This window comes from Electrophorus electricus, chromosome 9, assembly GCF_041902795.1.
Source record: "Electrophorus electricus isolate QZ-2024a chromosome 9, ASM4190279v1, whole genome shotgun sequence".
NCBI lineage: Eukaryota > Metazoa > Chordata > Actinopteri > Gymnotiformes > Gymnotidae > Electrophorus > Electrophorus electricus.
Genome location: NC_137505.1, coordinates 22,487,826 through 22,509,468, shown reverse-complemented (window position 1 = coordinate 22,509,468; position 21,643 = coordinate 22,487,826). Strand labels below are relative to the sequence as shown.

The 21,643-nt window shown below is 37.6% G+C and overlaps 1 protein-coding gene across 6 annotated transcripts; it reads right to left on the bottom strand.

Moving 5' to 3' along the window:
- Positions 1–138: 138 nt before the first annotated feature.
- zmp:0000000936 (interleukin-1 receptor type 1) lies at positions 139–19,411 on the bottom strand. Of its 6 annotated transcripts, XM_081720887.1 has the most exons (13): positions 18,187–18,756; positions 17,750–17,825; positions 17,545–17,559; positions 9,876–9,971; positions 8,798–9,050; positions 8,165–8,345; positions 7,821–7,992; positions 6,983–7,045; positions 6,730–6,868; positions 5,677–5,822; positions 5,061–5,204; positions 3,068–3,235; positions 139–2,731 (listed from the first exon to the last, which is right to left on the bottom strand). In XM_081720887.1, the coding sequence occupies exons 4-13, from the start codon at positions 9,967–9,969 to the stop codon at positions 2,304–2,306; spliced, it is 1,788 nt and encodes a 595-aa protein (XP_081577013.1). In that variant the 5' UTR covers positions 9,970–9,971; positions 17,545–17,559; positions 17,750–17,825; positions 18,187–18,756; the 3' UTR covers positions 139–2,303. The 6 variants fall into 6 exon arrangements, with proteins under 6 accessions (XP_081577013.1, XP_081577014.1, XP_026862637.2 ...); XM_081720888.1 differs by lacking the exon at positions 17,545–17,559 and having other exon boundaries at positions 18,187–18,757; XM_027006836.3 differs by lacking the exons at positions 17,545–17,559; positions 17,750–17,825; positions 18,187–18,756 and adding an exon at positions 19,148–19,411.
- Between the last annotated feature and the right edge of the window lie 2,232 nt (positions 19,412–21,643).

The window sequence follows — 21,643 nt, the reverse complement described above, 5'->3', positions numbered from 1 at the left end:
TGTGTTATAGCCTGTTTCCCCTGTTTTCCTTAGTGTGTTTGTTTATGTATTCCCGTAATCTCCGTGTTTGTAAAGGAATGGGACATTGGCCAATAATTAAAAGGTTAAAAGGGAAAATACAGTATCAGTCTCTACACATTTGCTTTGGCAGAGAGTATTTAATTATAACAGTGGACAATGGTTTAGTCAACAAACTTAAATTTGAGGCCAACAAATATTGGCCAATATATTAATCAGTTTACTACAAGGTATTGTTATAAACTGATTAAAATAAATGCTTGAAAATCTAATCTTCCTGGCAATAATTACATAATCTTTTTAAAGAGCCTTATTATCTTAAGCAAACATTAAAATGCAACATTTTAATACTTGTACTGTATTTTAATATTAACTATTAAATGTTTTTATACTGGAAATGATATGCTAATTTTCCTGGTAAAGGAAAATTTAGACATTATTTCAACAATGACTTCCACAGGGCATAATAATTTCCAGGTGCATATCAGGAGTGACAACTAAGTGGCCAACCTGTTCAATTAACTTGTGTGATTACAAAATCAGACCAAAATACAGAAAACTGGAGTTAAGCGCTCAGTCACAGCCACGTCAGTGACAAACATCCTAAAATGAAGCCTTGCTCGGATTGTAAACTATCCAGTAGCTAATGGTCCAGAGCAGCAAGGCTGATTTGGCCACTTTTGGCATTATTTCTTTTGTCTTCTCATTTGTATCGCCAATAAAGGTGTACATAATTTTTTTTATACAAACTGAATTACAATCTGCATACTGAATACAATCCCAATATTCACATAACACTGGTCAAAAGATTTTGCTTCATGCAAAAAACCTGCTTCTTGTGTATTTTTGCATGCTGAATCCAAATATGTTTTCAGAATCTCTTTATCACCCATATTTTTCTGTTCCAGAATACTCACATTATATAGTAGACACTACCAAGGAAAGAGGCCAACGTATACAGGCAAACATATGTACGTTTGTACATATTTTAAGTGTAATAACACACTTATTTATGAATAAGTAATGTATACTTAATGTAGCAGCCAATAGCTCTGTCACTTAAAAATCATACTTTATAAAACGATTTGAATTCAGCATAAAAAGTAAAGTCCATAAACATTTTTTCAAATGAACAAGTAGGTGTCAGAAGTACTGGCAGGGAAATGTAAAATTAAGATTCCAAAGTCAAGTTGGTCCAAAGTTAATATTCCAAACTTATTTTGGTCTTTATTTGATTTCAGAAGTTTTAACACTCAACCTTTTGGACCAGAGGTTACTAAAGCACAGAAGAATCAGTGTCCACCAATGTGAACCATCACGACTTAAAATATAAAGATGACTTCACAGGGACAAATACCCACCCAATTTTTCAACAAGACAGTCTTTGTCTTGGCTAAATAAGAAGTCTGTTTAAGCCAACTTTATAATTAAAGTTGGTTCAAAACTGAGTAAAAAAAATGACTAAAAGAAGTAAACAAAGTAGCTTTAACTGTTACAAATTCACCTTTTCCTTCTAAGAAGGTTTCACAAAAGGATTATACCAGCAGCACATTTTCTTTGGTCTCCTTATTCAGATGTTTTGCACTCAAGCCAAGCTGAAAAATAGTCCAATCTTTTGTGTAGCCATAAAAACAACAACAAATATCAAAAAGCCTTTACAGTATGTTGCAAGAATAGCAGTTTCATGGACTGTGACAGGATGCCTGTGATCAGTAGATCATGTGACAGTGTTACCAGTTGGCATCACTGTTATTTATTAACAGCCTTTTATCCACAACGACTTACATGTATTTATGTATGACAGTGTGTCAGTAGGCCTGGGTATGGCTTTAGTCACTAGGGAGGCCAATGTAGGTTTATGTCTACAGACCTTTTGTATGTGGTTGGCTTAAAAGTGAGCTTGGAGGGTGGGTGGGTCTGGGAAGTCAGACTTCACTGTTGAGCCTTCTGGAGGTGTCGAAGTCTTAATTAACACTTAAACACTGACAAAAGCCATACGAATGAAGCGAGTGGGCTGGGCCCTATGTGAAACTCTAATGCTTTGGCACAAAATATTTGACATCTTATCCTGTGTATATTTACAACGGTGCTCCCTGGGATTCAAACCCATGACCTTGGTACTACTATTACCTTGTGCTACCTGTTTACCAGGTGAGTTACTGTTTTGATATGCTGTTTAAAGTGCACTGTGGCCCTCCACTCCATCCTTGAGTGCACTCCATTCTGGAGTTCACATACCTGTTGCCTCTTGGCCTTTTGAACTTAGATCTACCATGAACATTGCTTCACAGGGCCAGAAGCATATTTCTCCTCGAGTGAGGCTTTGCCTTGCCCCTCACTGGCATGTTGTAGCGAACCTTCCTCCAAAAGCGGGCAGGCAAAGGGCTTGAAGTGAGAGCCAATTCAGCCTCGCTGACTTCCTCTGTTTTTCTAAACCAGCATGTCCACCTCCTCATGCTCTTCCTCTTCCAGGCCTGCAGAGCCCCCTGTTTCTCCCGGAGCAGACGCACTGACTCAGGGAGACCTGAGGGGTCCTTGACCTCCTCCATCTCCAGGAGTATCACTGTAAGCGAGCCATCCACTAGGACTCGGTGCAGACCCATCTGCTGCTCCAGCCAGACCATTCCCTCGGGACGGCACAGTGATGCTGTTGTGTAGAGCAGCAAGAGTCGACGGCAGCACCTCATGGTGTGCTCAACCACATTTGCTACAGCTACAAGAAAGAAGGTCTTGCATAGTTACATGTGGCTGAAAAGGGTTATACTGCTCCCTTAAAAAGTTAAAACTTATAAAATAATGTAAAACAATAGTTCATTGAGGGAGAAGTTTTGGCTTGGCCTCATTAGAACCATATTCCACCCCAAACTCAAATCATTAAAAGTCAAGCAAAAAGACTTACAACCTAATGCATATAATAATAATTTGTTCTGGTCTATCTTGATGCTAGATTACTAAGGAACAATTACAAATATGGGCAAATTAATGTAACCATCTATCCTTTCAAATCTACGCACATCCTCATCAGGAGGGGTTTACTGCAGTGGTTTACCTTGTCCAGGCAGACCATCCCGGCTTAAGATGAAAAGCCTGTACCCATAGTGTTCCTCCAGAACTTGTGGCAAGGTTTTCAGAGCAAAAATCTCAACTCTTTCACTTGAGGTATCCCACTGGAACCGTGGGTACACAACATATGCATCATACAACTTCCCATCACCATCTGGGGGAGAGATTGACAGCAAAAAAAAATAAAAAATCTAAAAACAACTTCAACCAAGACTAAAAGGGGGATTTGTGCTTGGTTGATGAACAAATGAACAAACAAGCAAAACAAGAATGAACACTTCATCACTAGGTGCTCTCAGTGCAAGTGTTAATTTATTTCCCATTACCTGCAGTTGCACATTTACAGCACATTTTTTGATCGATGCAGTCTCATCTTTAAATATTTAGTTTTAGAACTAAAACTCTAATTGTAATGAAAAGGTGAATATGCTAAAAACGAAACACTTTTTTCAACTGTTTTCTGATAGTAACTCTTTTAGTTAGATCCTTTGCCCAACTCTGTGATTAACTGCATTGACCTCTCTTAATAACACCTAAGAATTCACCATCTTCACATCTATTGCTCATTTAATTACATCAGCATGTACTGATTCTGTTCTTGCTTTCCTGATGTTACTCCCATTCTGAGGAAACCTGGTTGAGGCACATCCTGTCTGGCTAACTACAGACCTGTCAACAATCTCCACTTCCTTGCACTAGTGATGGAAAGAGTGGAAAATACTTAGCTGCAAGATTTTCTTACTAAAAAAACTTTTTGACCCTTTCCAAGTAAGGTTTTCATGAGAATAACAGTAAGGAATCTGCTCTCCTTAGAGTTGTGAACAACCTCCTGGCAGATTGTCATGCTCTTAACATCATCTGTTTATTTGACAATCAATCATGATATTTTTCTCATCTATCCTCCTATTAGAATTGTTGGTACAGCCTTAGAATGGTTCTGGTCTTATTGCAAGGTGGGCTTGAACCCAGGTCAGCTAGGTGATGACACCAATAGCCTACTGGGTGAGCAACCACACTCTAACAATGGTGGGCCTGTGTGCAGAACAGTTAGAGCTTGGATCAGGTAAAACAAAAGGAAAGAAAACTAAACAACACACGGAGCATGGAAAAAGAACAAAGGACACCACAGAAAGAAATGGCAACCCCAATGCACTGGGGAAAACCTCAGTTTCCATTGGTATGACCAAGAGATAATATGTAAATTATAAACAGAAGTGGCCAATGACATGCAGATTTATCTAAACATTTCCACCCCAGGCTATGACTGTCCCAGTTGGCTGGGTAGCCAGAGGGAAGGACACGCCCACTCCTGCTAGGGATCACACTAAACACCTGCCTTGTTCCCAGTCTCCTGAGTACTAATCACCATCACCTGTTCCACATGCACATTAGTGGCCCTTTGGATGACTTACGCCCACTGTGTACATCGCTACAAGGACTATGGAAACCTAGTAGTGGTCTCTTCACATTTTGACAATGGAAAATAAAGAGCACTTTGGCGCAACCTTGCCTCTCGCTTCTTCTGAACTGCCACCGTCACAACGACAGCTTCTATCTCAGATCTAAAGCACCAAATGAAGGGAATCTTAATTTGAATCCCTACCCTTCTTCTGTTAGTGGTCTCATGGCACTGCTGTATGAGTGGCATGTCATTCAGCACAGTGGTCATCAAACTCTGGACCCCTCTACCCTTATCTCTCTATGACCAACTCTTCTTTCATCCACAATAAAACACTATTCAATAATAAGATTTTTTTTCTTTATAATTTGTTTTGCTTACTATTTTTCTTATTTTTTTTCTATCCTTTGTTTTTCATGTAGTGTAAACACATCCTACTCTGCCTGTTTGTCTGGGTGTCAATCACTTCCTGTGTTCATGTGAGGAAGTGGCTTTTTTCTCCGCTCAGCATATTTTCAGACTGTAACTTGTGCAAGTGTGAAATGGAGAGGGCAGAGGGCATTTCCTGCACGCCACCTACCTGTGCTTTCATAAAAGAAGGGGAACACAGTTCTGAACGCTAACACAAGCTCCACTTTAAGCTCTCTGTACAGAAGCACTCCCATAATAAAAAGCAGGGCTGTCATGGCCAGAAAAAGTCCAACTGGCAAGCGCAGATCTGGATCTGTTGATACACAAAGACTGTTAACAAAAGGTAACCGTTTACCTTTCAGACAGATTACATATAATTCCAAGTATAACTTCACTTATCAGAACAGTGAGACAAATTTAAAGGTAATTGGCTATGCACAAAAAAATACAAGAAGCTCTGAACAGTAGGCAGTATAGGCATCAGACATCTGTAAACTAGGCGTCTCTGTTAAATTCTGTTTCCTATAGATATGTACATATATAATTATACACTTTAAATCTGTAGCTTGTTTAAAAAGCAAGGCTATTCTGCATCACACAAACCTACAGATGAATAAATCATGAACAAAAACATTATACATTAAATATGACTCTGATTATAAAAACTTTGTATACTGAGTGTTCCTTATTTCCATTCTGAAACTGAAACCACATGTCAAACACAGATTTAAATATCCCTTCAGTGCTAGGTTATGGGTGAATGTGAATGTGAATGTGTTTTTGACCTGTGGGATGGAGAGTAAAGTAGCCAATGGACATTCCATAGTGGTTTTCTGTCCAGCAGGTGAAGCTTTTGTTGAAATCATCCTCCAGTACTTTAGACACCAACAGGCTGCGCTCAGACCAAACACCGTTGGACACACTCCGTACACTTTAAAAAAAGACAAAGATTTTATTATGCATAAAACAGAGCAAGCTACCAAATGACAACAAAGGAAAACATTATTCTTGTGAAATCATTTTGGCAAGGAGATAGTTAATTATGCATTTATGCTACATTGTGTATTTAGAAAATATTTTGTTTGGAACTTGATAGATTTAAAGATTTAAAATTGTATTGTTAAATATTTTTTACAATATACTTAAAGAGACATTCCTGTAATATGCATTTGGAAATACAATGAGAAAAAAGCTAATGTTGTCAACATATAACCCTACAGGATATCTATGTATATGACCAGGACCACAGTCATTAAAAACATTTTACAACAATCACAGGAAACCTAATAAGCATAATTGCGTAGAGCATTATGCAGTCCTTATTATGCTTATGTTTGGACCACCTGTTGGTTATATTTTTGGGTACTTGAAAATAAATAACAGGATAGCTGTGTGAGGTCTTTTAATAACAGATATATTATTATGCCAAACAGGTACTTTTAAATGTTCTAGTTTCTGGATCCCAGTATAGATCTAGCACTAGTAATATGTTAGAAACATGATTTGGTGCTGTAAAGCTTAATGATTTAGATAAACAGCTGTGATGAAAACAATGATCAGCCTTAAAACAACACTTTTGAATTCATTTTATGGTTTTAAGAATATATTTCTTTATTGTAATTCAGTTGGCAAAACTATTTGTTAACTTAAATCCTAGTACCACTTTGTTTAAAAAAAAAGAAAAAAAGAACCAATTTGAACATTTTTAATTTTTATACCTTTCTGGGAAGGCTAAGCAAACCAAACACTCCCAATTTTGCATCAGTACAAAAAGCAAACATTATTAATAAATCTAACACACACACACACACACACACACACAGACAGATTGTACGCACATTATAGGTGTCTGCTGGATGCGATCTGAGGGGTTTTCAGGGACAGAACTACCATTCATGAACCAGAAGGGCTTTGTGCTGTGGGTCTCTGTGTTTTGGCCAGGTACAAAAACACGGCAAAGCTTCTTTAGCTGAGAGCCTGTTCACACACAAAATCAACCACAAATTGTGTTGGAGTCCTTCATCATTCTACTTCATAGATTTACTATATGTAATGAAACACAACTGAATATTTGTTTAAACTGCAGCTCACCTAGAGCTACTTTAATATGCTCTTTAGCTGGCTCAATCACCTGAGGTCTTGATAACCAGTCACCTGAAGAGAAGAAAGTCATTAATAAATAATGACAAAAAACAGCATTAATATACAAAAACAAAACAGACATTTTGCATATGGCACAAGTGTGCGTCAATATTTTAGCAGGAAATTAATATGACCAGATGTAAAGGCATTCCATTATCAGAAGAGGGCGCTGTGGAACATCTGTTAAACAATTTCAGAACAAACTAGAAACTATACTATATCACATACCAAATCATGATTATCGCCATCAAACATCATTGGAAAGGCTTACCTTATACCTAAACTCATTGGACATGTGTGCATTTTGTATTTTACTTTAATTTGATACGAAGATTTAGGTGTATTATAATAGTCATAGCTTTTTAAGTTTAAATTCTTACTTATATATTAGCTTGTGTGTGTGCACAAATTTGTTAATAGTTTATAATAATTCATATATATGTACAACTTGTTTATAAATGAAAAGCTATCACCTAGATAACTTTCAACTTTTTTTTTTTTTTTTTTTTTACATCTTTTACATTTTAAAAGATCTAAAAATACCTGAATTCTAAAGGAATGAATTAGTGCTATGTGACAAACTGTCAGTAGGTGCCAACATAGAAAATAGAATCTTTTGTTGCTGTGTGATATAAAAGCAGAAGGATAGACTGTGAGAAAAGCAGAGGACGGTTACTGTAAATTATGAATTAGGGTTAGGTAGTGATTGCCACAAAGGCCAATAATGCCTGCAAGAAGGCAATAACCAGAAAAATGGTGTCACATTATCCTTCTATTTTATTCTCACCATTTATTTCACACTCTATGGTCTCTGCAACTTCACTGATGACACCAGCAAGGACAAACGTCATTCTGCATGTATAAAATCCAGCATCATCACGAGAAACATTGCGGACAAGAAGCACAAGTTTGTCTTTCATAAACATAAACCTGCGACTATTCTGTAGGAGCTCACAATCCTACAAGACAGAAAACACAAGTGGAAGAAAAGAAAACAACAATGAGCAGATTCCTTATGATGGAATTAATTTTATATCATATAGAGACAGGATTAATTCTCTTATCTGAATTAAAGATGGAATGAGTTATCTTGTATGGTTTAAAGACCTTATTATGAACTGTACAGCTAACCTTGTACCACTGGATAGAGAACCTGTCTGCTGCACTGGCATATTCACTTAAAGGGCAGACCAGGTTGTCATTCACAGCTTCTTGCAGCCTTTGAAGTGCTGTCCGTGGTCTGCCACACTCTCCGACCTCAGCCTTGTCCACTACCACAACAGTGGCCTGTTTATAGCAACTCTCAGGAGTTCTGTTCAAAATCATGACAACAAAACACTTTGTAGAATTGTTCCATCAGGGTTCAACATATACTTTGGCTACACAAAAATGAATATGAATAGCTCATATAAATGGCAGATCTCAAATGTTTCCCATGATCATTAAGATTAAGGGGATTCCACCTCATGGGTAACATTTTCCAAAAAATAATTGATATGCAGTTACTCAGAGCATGTAGAAGATGCATTTAATTCCTCTTTCTGGTATGTGGCAATTAAGCACAAGGCTAACCACATTTATGTCAACATGGTAAGCAGTCTACTATAGTTTCACATGCATTTTGTTAGTTTGCAAGAGAAGAATTTGACTTGTAGGAAAATTCATGATCTAATGCACGTTCCTTTAGCCTCCACACATGGTGAAGAACAAAAGCAGATTAAAAACAACCAATGCTGAAAAATACCAGCCACTGACTTTTAGTACCTGACAACACACAAGTAAGATCCTTGGTGTTCCATGGTGCTGTTGAGAAACAAAAGTGATGTTCCCCTAATTAGACGACCCTCCTCTTCTTCAGTGACCACAAGTCCACGTCTCAGGTCATACCATGTTATATTATAAGGTGTGTTTAGAAAATCAAAGACATATTGATTCACCAAAGAGCAGTTCAAATATGCAGCCTCTTTTGGGACTGTGAAGACACGATCAAATGTCTCTTCATAGTCTTTACAGACTTCTGTACAAACACATACACAAGAAAAGAGTAAATTATTATTGAAACACACTTAAAATATGATGTTCAGTACTAGAATGGTAGAAATCAACCTTGAAACTTTGTCTTATTTCCCAGTTGTCATGTTTTATCATAGTATAAAAACTATGTGCATATGAGCAAATGACTCATGTCAATCTTAGATATTTTTCATACATTTTTTTTTCCTTTCAGTTTTTGCACACTGCAGCTGCATTGTACATGTATTTGTGATAAACCAAATATTCTCATTTTCATTCTCAGGTACACTATATGGACAAAAGCACTAGGACACCCACACAGTACACCAACAGCAGCTTTAATGACATCTCATTCTAAATCCATAGGCATTGATTTGGAGTTGGTCCCCCCTTTTTCAGCACTCCTTCCAACACTTGGGATTATGTTTGGTGATGTAAGGCTCGCATGCAGCTGCCTGCCATAAAGCTCCCAGTGCTCAGTTTTTGTCCTGATGTTAATGCCAGAGGAGGGTCTCTGCAGTTACTGAGTCAGTGGAGCATAGGTGACTTTTACGCACTATACACCTCATCACTTGCTGACCCCACTCCGTAACTTCACGTGGTCTGTCTACTTTGTGGCTGTTTTGCTGTGGTTCCTAAACCTTTCCATTTTCAATAATAACACTCACGTTTCTGCTCTGTCAATTTCCAGCACAAATTTCAGGACATATTCCAGCAAAAATTCAGTTGTTAGGGATGGGAAATCTGGCTTACCAGTTTTTCTTATCAAAAGCAACAAAACATTCAGTTTTCAAAGTATTCAGGTTGGCACATGCTAGGACAGTCTTACCTTGACCTACAGTTTCATTGAGTACCAATTCACCTACTGCACTCACTCCAACAGTCCATGCCAAGGAGAGCAGAACAAATGGCCTCGCACTCATATCTGAAAGAGATCAAGAAAATAGGCATCACTTATAAAAGCTCTTAAAACTTTCAAAAAAGTTAAATATTTCTATGATGAATACACATTAGATTAGTGGCACGTCCATATCCATGTGGCTGGGTACTGTGAAAGGGCCATTAATAACTTCTGAAATACAAGATATCTTTAACAAGAATCTTTAACTGTCATCCCTACATCAAGGATTTATCAGGCAAAAAGGGACAAGTGGCTAAAAATTTGCTGCCATTCAAAGTGGAAGTATTTATCGACCCCACAGCCATCATCTTTATTCATTAGGCCATTTTGCTCATTAGACCTCACCACCAGAACTGGTGAATTATATAAATGACTATTTTTACATTTTCATTCATTTTTACAGGTAATACAAATTACCTACAGGTACTACCACCTAACCAAAATGGCTATTTTTATTTACATTTTATTCTAACAAATTTTTTTTTTTTCATTTTAAGCATCATTAATCCTCAAGTTTTTTAAACATAATGTGTCATTATTTATTCACACTAAACTTGTGTAGTGCAGGAACACAAACATTATTTGCCTAATATCTATTTAAACATAGTTTTTATGGGCATTACAGGCTTTGTCAACCGGATATGACATTTATTCACAAACATCCTTTTTTAGATTATTATGGATTTTTTTTCATTTAATGGCTGTTCTTATGCTACTGTTGACTGGCAGAACACTCTAACACTTATTATTTGGTACTGTTTGGTATTGCACTTTTCACTGTTTCATATATAACTTATGCTTATTTAGCATTTCTTCTAGGTATCAACATTCATTCTTGTATTTTAGCAGAACTCTAGTTCAGCAGTATCTTTGAGTCTGACCTACTGTACTGACTAGTGTTGTATCTAAATCTCCAATTAGCTAGTTTTAAAATTAAAATAAAGAAGCAGAATTCAGGATTAGTTAAAGAGAATATCTGGTCCCGTCCATTACTGCAAGTTAAAGCTAATATGCATTTGAGGAACCCTCCAGAGAATGTCTAACAATCATACAAAGAACCCACATTTTTATACATTTTTCAGAAGTGATTATGTATTCACCCCACTTTATTTTACATATTGGTGTTTGCATTCTCCACCATTATATCCAAACCATACATTAGTCAATATATGCAAGCTGACATTCAATACCCACACCAGTTGGAGCCCGGTTCCACTACATTCCATGAGAAGACTTCTCTTTTTTAAAATGACCTCATCCTAAGGAAGGTTGTTTTTCTCTACTGTCCTGTGCCTGGTACAGAGATAATATATCTTACACTAAGGTCTGCTGAAGCCTACTCAGAATCCTTTGCAGACGCTCTCTATATAGATCATTTTAGAGGATACAGAATCTATATGATTATTTATGTTTTAAATTATAATATTATACAGGAAGGCCTTTGGTCTTATTGCATGCCTTAATCAAACTGTTTTTTTTGGTCCATTTTGACACTACAGTGGCACTGTACTTGTCAATTTCAATCACAAATAATCCATTGCTTCAAAATAATGTAATTTCAATATCTTTATTTCCCCATTAATTAATGCTTTCTGAAGAACACTGCAAAATGATAAATGAAATTCATACTTGGGAATTGTCCCCCATGCTGTGTTTTTATGTATGTAAAACATTTTATCTTATCTTATTTTGAAGGTGGGTCCAACAGTGTGTACAATCATTATTGTGCATGTTGAAATGTGCCCCTGAAAGCTAAAGCATCTGAACAGCAGCAGATTTTCCCAAGCACTGTTTGCTTTGAGTCGTGCTCATGAGATAATGGGCCGGGTACTCAGTGTACTCTGCACCCTGACTGACGCAAGTTTTGAATGTAAATGGTGGGTGTTTGTGCCACTGACTCAAAGGTCAGCATGTGTCTCCAGTTTACAAACACCTTAAGGTTAGTTTACTTATATTTCATTTAATTGCACATGAATTCTATTTACACTAAAGCTAGGGTTAATCCTCTGGTCCTCCCTTGACACCAAGGGACCATCATTCTGCCTTGCATGACCTTTCAATCGGAGAAAGCAGTTTCTCCCATTATATTATTGAGTACACATTTTATCATGATGCCTTCTAGTATATGCACATCAGTGAGTGCATCATCTAAATTAATAAACATAAATCCACATCTTGTAATGTTTGCTATATCTTAGGATCAGAAAACACCTTAAAACTCTTTGTCAAGAATCAAGGATTCAAATGGATTTACAAATTATTATTTATCTTCATAGCCACAACAGCAACTCACAATTAAATGCCTTCAGATAGTTATATGAACCCTGTCATCACTATTTCATTCATCCTCCCCATTACTTTACCATATTGACACTTTCCTCTGTGTTCAAACTTATAAATAAAATATTTAAATCATTTAATTAGCACCAATCAAATGCTCCAATTGTTGACTACTAGAGTACATTTATTTTTAAGTTATGAGTTCCCATCCTGTTCTCATTGAAATTAACGACACATAAGGCAAACTCATGGCATCAAGCTAAAACACAGATTCCAACACAAACACAGGTTTCTGTGACTCAGATATGGTTCTGTGTCTCAAACACAGGCTTCTGCTATTCAAACGCAGGGTTCTGTGACTCAGATATGGTTCTGTCTCTCAAACACGGGCTTCTGCTATTCCAACGCAGGGTTCTGTGACTCAGATATGGTTCTGTGTCTCAAGCACAGGCTTCTGCTATTCAAATACAGGGTTCTGTGACTCAGACATGCTTCTGTGACTCAAACACAAACACAGGCTTCTGCTATTCAATCACAGTGTTCCTTGACTCAGACATGGTTCTGTGACTAAAACACAGGGTTCTGCTATTTATTCACAGGATTCTGTGCACTCAGCTGCTTGATAGATATGTTTATAGTTGAGATGTTTTGTTTTACTGCAGAGACCAGACTAGTCTCATGTCAAAATAATGTAAAAAACCTTGCTATTTCATATTGGCTAACACAATTACTTGAACACTTATGTAGTCTGTAAGCACATGGGATGACAGGCTTGTCAATGCAGAACAAGTACCAAAATCTGATGAAAAAAAACCTTCTTTCTAAATAGGAGCATTTTCATGTCTCCACCATCACGAGGAACTAAATCTGTTTAGCTTGGCAAAAAACTTAGGTGTGTGAACATAACAAACAGGATCCAAGCCAGTGAAACAGGATGTGAGAGTAGGCACCACTGGATTTGGTCTATTTGACCACATGGAACCACTGAAACCACAGAAATAGGTTTATCTGGGTTCATATAAACATTTAACAGAACTTAATGCCTTTCAAGAATGAAATGCTAAGATTGCAGCAAGCTCTCTTCTGCATTTTATAAATCACTAACTCAGCAATGCTGCTTGACACATCTGTACATGTTTTGACTTGTTTACAAAATTGTTCATGGTCAGGTCTGACATTCCTCTGTACATTTAACAGATGTTCTATAACAAACACTGTTACAGAGGTTTCAGCCCTCTATGTATATAGTGTACAAAACATTAAGGATAGCTTACTAATATTGCATTATATCCCATTTGGAATCAGCTGACAATTGTTTACTTACTTACAAACTGTTTACTTATCTGTATCATTTGACTTCTTTAACTTTAACACTCAGCTATTGTCCCACTGTACACACCTACTGTTCCACAATACACATTTTGCCACATCTACTGAATATGGTCAGGATATTCCATTGTGCCACTGCTTTGAGACAGTACCGCACTGCCGTGAGACACCATGCTACTGCCATGAGACACTAGACCACTGCTGTGAGACACTACCGCACTGCCATGAAACACCATGCTACTACCATGAGACATTAGACCACTGCTGTGAGACACTACTGCACTGCCATGAAACACCATGCTACTACCATGAGACATTAGACCACTGCTGTGAGACACTACTGCACTGCCATGAAACACCATGCTACTACCATGAGACACTAGACCACTGCTGTGAGACACTACTGCACTGCCATAAGACACCATGCTACTACCATGAGACATTAGACCACTGCTGTGAGACACTACCGCACTGCCATGAAACACCATGCTACTACCATGAGACATTAGACCACTGCTGTGAGACACTACTGCACTGCCATGAAACACCATGCTACTACCATGAGACACTAGACCACTGCTGTGAGACACTACTGCACCGCCGTAAGACACCATGCTACTACCATGAGACATTAGACCACTGCTGTGAGACATTGTCACTGGTGTGAACAACTATACCACTACCACAAGTCTCTATGCTGTTCTTTCTTAACCATTTTCTTTCACATGCACAGTCTATGGTTCAGTTGTGTCTACACACACCCCTCCACTTCTACTACTACTACACACACACACTTAGCTACTTTACATTGGCTCCCAGTAAAATTTCGTATTGGTTATAATATACTTTTAATGACTCACAAAGTACTGAATGGTCTTGCCCCACAGTACCTTAGAGAACTCCTAATGTATTATGATCCACCACGTCTGCTTAGATCAAAAGGTGCAGCTCTTTACTAGTACCAAGAAAATCTAGCACAGGGGGCAGAGCCTTTTCCTATAAAGCTCCGACACTATCGAATAACGTTCTTGTAAATGTTCAAGACTCAGACACAGTCTCCATATTTAAAGCTAGGCTAAAAGCCTATCTGTACAGTCAGGCATTTTATTAACTACTTCCCATCTTAGGTAAAGGTGTAGATCTGGGGTCCATGGGCATTGAGAGTTATGGTAAACTGGGATGGTATGATGTTTTTCCTTGCCACTGTCACCCTTGGCTTGCTCACTGGGGGCTTGGACTTGAACATTTGTAAAGCTGCTTTGTGACAACATCTGTTGTAAAAAGTGCTATATAAATATATGTGATGTGATTTGATTTGACATGTACCACATACACCCACTTATTTGTGTTTTCATACGGATCTCATTCTCTCATGTTTATATTTTATGTTCTTAATTAAGCCACTGGGTTTAACTCTTCCTCTGGGTTCTTTTTGCACAACAGTTTGCATTTACATTTATTTAATTTAGCCGAGGTTTTCAATCCCAAAAAGAAAGCTACATGAATCTCACCTACAGGAATTAATTATAAGTATGTTTTTTTCTGGACTAAATGAAGGGCAATAGCGTGCAGTGATTCAATACCAGAGTGTGCTTGTTTCTGCACTATATGAAGTGTACTAGAAAGCAGTATATTTACAAAAATCTTTTCAGCACTGATTGATACAGGATAAATATGGCCTGTGATACATCATTTAAATAAGTAAATCCTGAAAGGGTCAACTGTGGGTCAATAAATAAATCTAAAAGAAAGCAGAGTTCCCATCATAGGAACATACAAGATCTTGACAATTTTCCACATTTCCCATATTCTTAACGGGGAACACTTAAGCTAACAGTTTCCAAGCTGGGACAAGTATTAATTTCTCTAAAGCAGCATCTCTGAAATTAGACTAAAAACCCAGACAGCAGATTGACCCAGCAGATAGAAAAAGAAACAAATTTGCACATAATTAACAGCACTGTTGCTAACAGTAAATGCACAGCAGTGCATCACATAATCAGAGTCTGAGAGAGAACCACCAGAGCAGCAATCTTGTTCAGCACTGCAATTCCCTGCAGAACTGTGAACGTCTCAACCAGAAACAGGCCGTGACACTGACCACTGGCTACAGATGCTGATGGCCTATAACAGATGTTCAAGATTACTCACGCTGAACATCTTTTCCTTACCTTTTCTGTCAGACACATTTCCAAAAAGTGCTAAATATAATAACAGAGACTAATAAACAGTAATAGCAGCAACACATGCTTTTATTCGCATTGAAGGAGAAAATCGAGGTGCCTGGTGTGAACAGCGTTGAATATGCAACCCACTCCAGCATATGCGGGAACTGCAAGGAAATATCAGCAGTGAAAACAAAACATCTCACTTTTAAAAACCCCATTAGTCTCAGATATTTAACCTGCTAAACTCTGATTTAAACACACCGTATCATGTTAGGTGTACATGTTAATCATTTCCTGCTTGATGTTAGCTACTTTTAAATTAAACATATTAGCCTACTTTTGAAGAATGTCTGTGAACATTCCATAATTCATAAATCACATAACTGGTGTGTGATAAAAATCAAGCACACCAGCATATTGTGTATTAATTGCTGTTCAACAGAGCATTAGAATGTTAAAACACATAAAGTTAATGTCTCGGAAAGTGCCAGGATAATTCTAATATCTCCAAAATGGCTACTGTATTGGGCTTTCATGTGCAAACATTTTAAGAGCTTACTGAAAATGCTGTGGGGAAAAAACTGTGATTAGTTATTAGTGATCCTATAGATGAAACAGTTGGTAAGTGAGAAGGGTCAAAGGAAAATAGTGAGACTCATGTAAGCATACAGACAGGCCAAAACCAGATAAATCACATCTGAATTCAACAGCAGAGTGCAGAATATCATATCAGAACTTTTTCTCAAATGGACTACAACAGCCAAAGAACATGTGGCGTTTCAATGATTTTAGTAAAGATCAAGAAAGCGTGTCTCCAGTGGGCACAAGAGCCTCAAAACTCTATCATAAGTAAAAAAAAAAAAAAAAAAAAAAAAAAAGACCTTTTGGAATAAATCTAGGTGCCTTTTGTATGTGAGCTATTACAAAGATCAGAATTATGTGCAAGTGCTGGTAGTGTGATAATGCAGGTAACGTTTTACCAGGATATATTACAGCTCCTTATTACCACTGAAGAATGGACGAATACACGATATATCTAAGCATTATCAGTGGACAGTTTGATTCCTTCGTGGTTAGAGTTTATCTGCACTACAGTTCATCTGATATTTCCAGCAAAGATAATGCACCATATGACAAGGCTCATATTGACACTGAATGGTTCTAGGAAAAATGCAGCAATGCAGAAGGTAAGTGTTTGACAGGCTCCCTCTCTGCCCTGCTTCTAGAATGATCAGCCATTTCATTAAAATCCATCCACATGCATTTTCTACATATACCTATCGTACAGGTGTATTACACACCTGTGTACAGTTACCATGTGTAACAATTTGCCAACCACCGCCAACCCTTTTACTGGTCAATTTCTGACCACAGGACCACTGCTAAATATCACCTGGGTGGAAGACCTCCCAGTCAGACTGCAGAGTTAGTGGCCTGGTAGTGGATGTTGTGCTGTTATGACTGTGTCAGGTAACAGCCGTGTAGAAGACAGGAGCCTCATTTAAAACAATGGGTTAGGGTAAAAAGGTTTTATGCACATCTCAGGCTTTCTTTTCAAATGGGGCTGACCTTTTCCCAGGATAGAAGACCAATAATGTGCATAGTGTGTGCTGACCATTTTTCTGCAGTAGAAACAGCTTAGCACACTCAGACTGATTGGCTAAAACTGAAATCACAAGTGCACACTGTAATATTGTATATTGTCTAATTCACAAGCAACCACAGATGTCTAATACACTCCACCAACCTGCACTGAGTCACTCTGTCTTTCACAAGAATTAAGCACAGACAGTCAACAAAGTACAAAACTGGGTACTCACTGTGTACTGGGTACTCTTCAGAAGACAAATCGATGAAAAATAAAATTACTTATGAGGAAGAATATAAGCATGCCAATTGATATAATGACAGATTAAGCATTCAGAAAAGAATACCTCAAGAAAATTAGATTTAAATTGATATTCAGTTTGGAATTATTTAGTAGTTATTTCTGTGCTGAACATTCCCAGAACTGTAAGCTCTAACCTCCAGCAGTCAGAGACAGCAGGACAGGGAGTCCACTCTTATGGTTCACGACTCACTGTATCCCAGAACAGTGTGACTGATGGTCAAATATCATCCATTCACCAAGACAGTACAATACAAATGTTTACATAACATACTATGTGAGCAGCAGGACATTTCCGCGGTTTTCTTTTCAGAATTATAATCATGGGGTTATGATCACGTGGGCTAGCTTTTCTAGGGGAAAAGGGCTATTAAGAAAGTTCATGGGCAAGCAACTAGTTATTTTGGAAGTTTTTTTTAATTTTTTTTTATTTTTTACACGATTGGTTGTACGAAAGTCTCGAGCTTCTAACAATCGATTGCCGAGTTTATTTGGCCATAATTTCCTGTCAGAATAAAACACGTACACATACGCCCACGTATGAAATAGGTAGCCTGCTGAAGAAGAGCCTCACCTCTTACTTGGCAGACTCCATATCCACTCTTTCTGGAAAGCAACGTGTTAAAACGGAATCAGACTATATAACGGATTTTAGGTTACGGATCAGTAGCTTGTTAATAAACAAATCTTAACGACGCAAAATGTTCCGTTTCTTATCCGAGCAGCCTCGCTGACAGCTTCGTTTCTTCTCCATGGACAGAAACGTTCGACAAACCGCATGTTGCAATTTCCTTTTAGAGCCTGGATTGCTTTCCTCTTCACCCGTCAATTGCGCAATTTGTGTAGCAGTGAAGGTATCTAAACGCAGAAGTTAGCTATGTATACAAGATCGGGAAAAAATACAAGTCGGTGTTTTCAAACCGCGCTGAATGAGATTATTCCTGTAGACATTACAGGTTACTTCACAGCAGTTCAGAACCGATACTGTTATTCGCTCTTCCCTCTTCAAGCCTAGGACACATTGGGAGGACGCCAATCCTACATCACTATTTGGAATGGAACGTTTTCTTTTTCCTTTCTGTGGAGTGCAACTTACAACAGGTTCCTCCCACCTTCGACTTTACCCAGATTTATGGTTCAGGCCCCAGCCAACTCTTCCCTACGGATCTCTCACACTTCTTTGCACCATTTCCCACCCAAGAGCGCGTTCTGTTTTCTTCTGTTTCTTGCACCCCTCCAAACAAATTTTGCGATACACCCCAGTAACTGTGCTTGGCATACTTTTGTAGCTACTTGAAGTGACATACAAAAAAATCTTTATTTACAGAGTTCTGAATTTCCCTATTTTTTTTTTAAAATTATTCTAAGTGGTAACAATAATACTAAACAATACTCAGATTTTGAACTAATGTTATTAGTTTTCCTGCTGGCATGTTCTGGTTAAATGCATAGTTAACAAAAAAAAAAAAGTATTGCATGGAGAGAAATAAAGAATGTATAATGCTTAAGCATTTTCAGTAGTTTTTGCAACATACCTCGGTTTTGTTTTGCTGAGTTGGGTGGTTTTGAAGATGAAAGAAGCCGCACCGCAGAGGATTTGCAAGAAGTCGCTGAGGATTTGGTTCAGCATAGTTTGTTTAACAAGCTTTAAAAAATAAAGTAAAAGAAAAAAAAGGGGAAGTCTTTGATGAAATTGCAGTGGATCATAATGAGACTCTCAGGAGCGATTCTCAATAAATAACAGCAAAGCAGCCCCCCAGTCAACGTTTCAGCAAGCTAAGAGAAAAGAGAAGTCGTAGGCATCTCCTTTCAGCAGGGAAGGAGATTTTCCCAGTGCTTTTAACCTGACACCCTGTCCTGAAATCCTGGAATGTTCCATTACAGGCTAAGGCTTAAAATTAGACCAACATTTAAAAATACTTTTCTGACGTCAGTGAAAAATACAAATACACATTTGACAATATGCCACGTTTTTTATATGACAACGTAGAATTTGTGCTCTTCTTCTTTACAGGTTCTGTTATCCTCTCTCAATGATGGCTGTGGGTCCATCCAGCCTCCTGAAGAAGGTACACTCACAAGCAGCCCTATAGACAACTCAGAAGTATACATGTCACAAGATACATTATGTCCTTTGCAGTCTCTTGGGGGCATTATACTTTCCTGGTTATGAGACTAGGCCCTTGTCTTCATCACATCCTCACTCAGTTCATAGCTATTTAGGCCCTTAAGGAGTTTTAAATAGATGTTAGAGCAGGAAAACCCAGTATGACTGGGAAATGCACACTACAGACAACAACAGCAACAATAGCAATATTTCATTTCAAAATCTCAAAGAGCTTTACATAGGAAACAACAAGGTTTAATAAGATCTGGGACACTTTGGTTCTATATAACAAAAATATCTTTGCAGGGATTGGCACTAGGCCTGCTTCAGCTGAGTGAAGTGGTCGAGATGGACTATAAGACTTCATCTGAGTCAAATGGTCCAAATTGGCTGTGACGCTTCAAGAAATGAGCAAGCTTGGTCATATAAACATCATAAGCAAGACTGTGTAGTCAATGTGGAACTTGACAGGGAGCCAGATCAAACTGAACAAGGCCAGGGTAAATAAGCTCTGCTTGGGGTAATAAGCTCTGGCCGGGGTAATAAGCTCTGATTTTCTTTTACAGGTAAGGACAGGGGATCCTGCTCCAAATGAGTAGTTTTAAATTATATTCTTATTTTTGTTTATCTGCAATGTTGATAAATGTTCTGCAAATGTTGATTGTTGATCAATGTTCTGCAAAAAATATAATAGACTACAGTTAGCATTGTCATCTGGTATTATAATAAGATATAATCTATTCGGAGAAATGTTGGGTCTAAGTCTGGTCCCTTATATACTGTCATCATCCTTTGTAAAAAAAAAAAAAAAGTGATTATATAATTGTGTTACAGTACTGTAAATCTACTACTGTGCCATCAGCCTTACATGGTTTAATCAAAACTGACTGATATGAAGGCTTCTTTCACTAATGCAGGCTCTCTATTAGCAGGCTTTAAAAATACAGTACATCAAATATCTATGCAAATCAAGCATGAACCAGCATGCTAAAGGTGCACTGTATCATTCATAACATAAAACAGAGTAAAATAAAGATGATTGTGTATTCCCAGTAGTTTTCCCAACACACCTGACATTATTTATCATAACTCATCATAATTTATAGGACCTTACTGAGTTGTCAGTTTTACAGTTTTAGTTTAATTGCTACATAGTTAACTGAAAGTACTAAAAATATTTTATGAAGTTATAATTACTTTTAGTTCTCTGGATTGGTCTCTGGATTTTGCCTTTGTTTTATCTCATTCTGGTTTGTTCGTTTGGTCTATTTACTGGTATTGTACTTTTTGGATTGTTTTCCCATTTACTTTCTGGCAAGTCCTGCTTGTGACCTGATACTGTTTTATGACCATGACTTTGGATTTCCCCTGTCCTAATAAACCTGAACTGCTTGATCTTATCTGGAAGCATCTGAACTTCATCAATTGTTACATAGATGTTACATAGTCACAGATTAGGGTATCTGTAATCAAATTGGTGAGAAAACCATTCAGACAGAATGGAAGATGCCAGTTTGAATTGAAAATGTTTTTTTAAAGATAACATTTTCTGCATTCTCCTACCTTTAAAACGGTATGTTGATGCAATGTAATTATAAAATCTAATATGCATATGCACTGCCTGGCCAAAAAAAAGGTCACCACCTAAATTTAACTAAGCAAATAGGTAAGAGCCTCTCATTGGATAATTACTGCATGGGTAACAAGTTATTTAACCCTAACTGATGCAGTGAGTAGCTTCTCATTTGTTAAACAACCATGTGGAAAGACACATCCTGTGCTCATGGAAAAGATGTTAATCTGTTTCAGAAGGGTCAAATTATTGGCATGCATCAAGCAGAGAAAACATCTAAGGAGATTGCTGAAACTACTAAAATCAGGTTAAGAACTGTCCAACACATTATTAAAAAGTGGAAAGATAGTG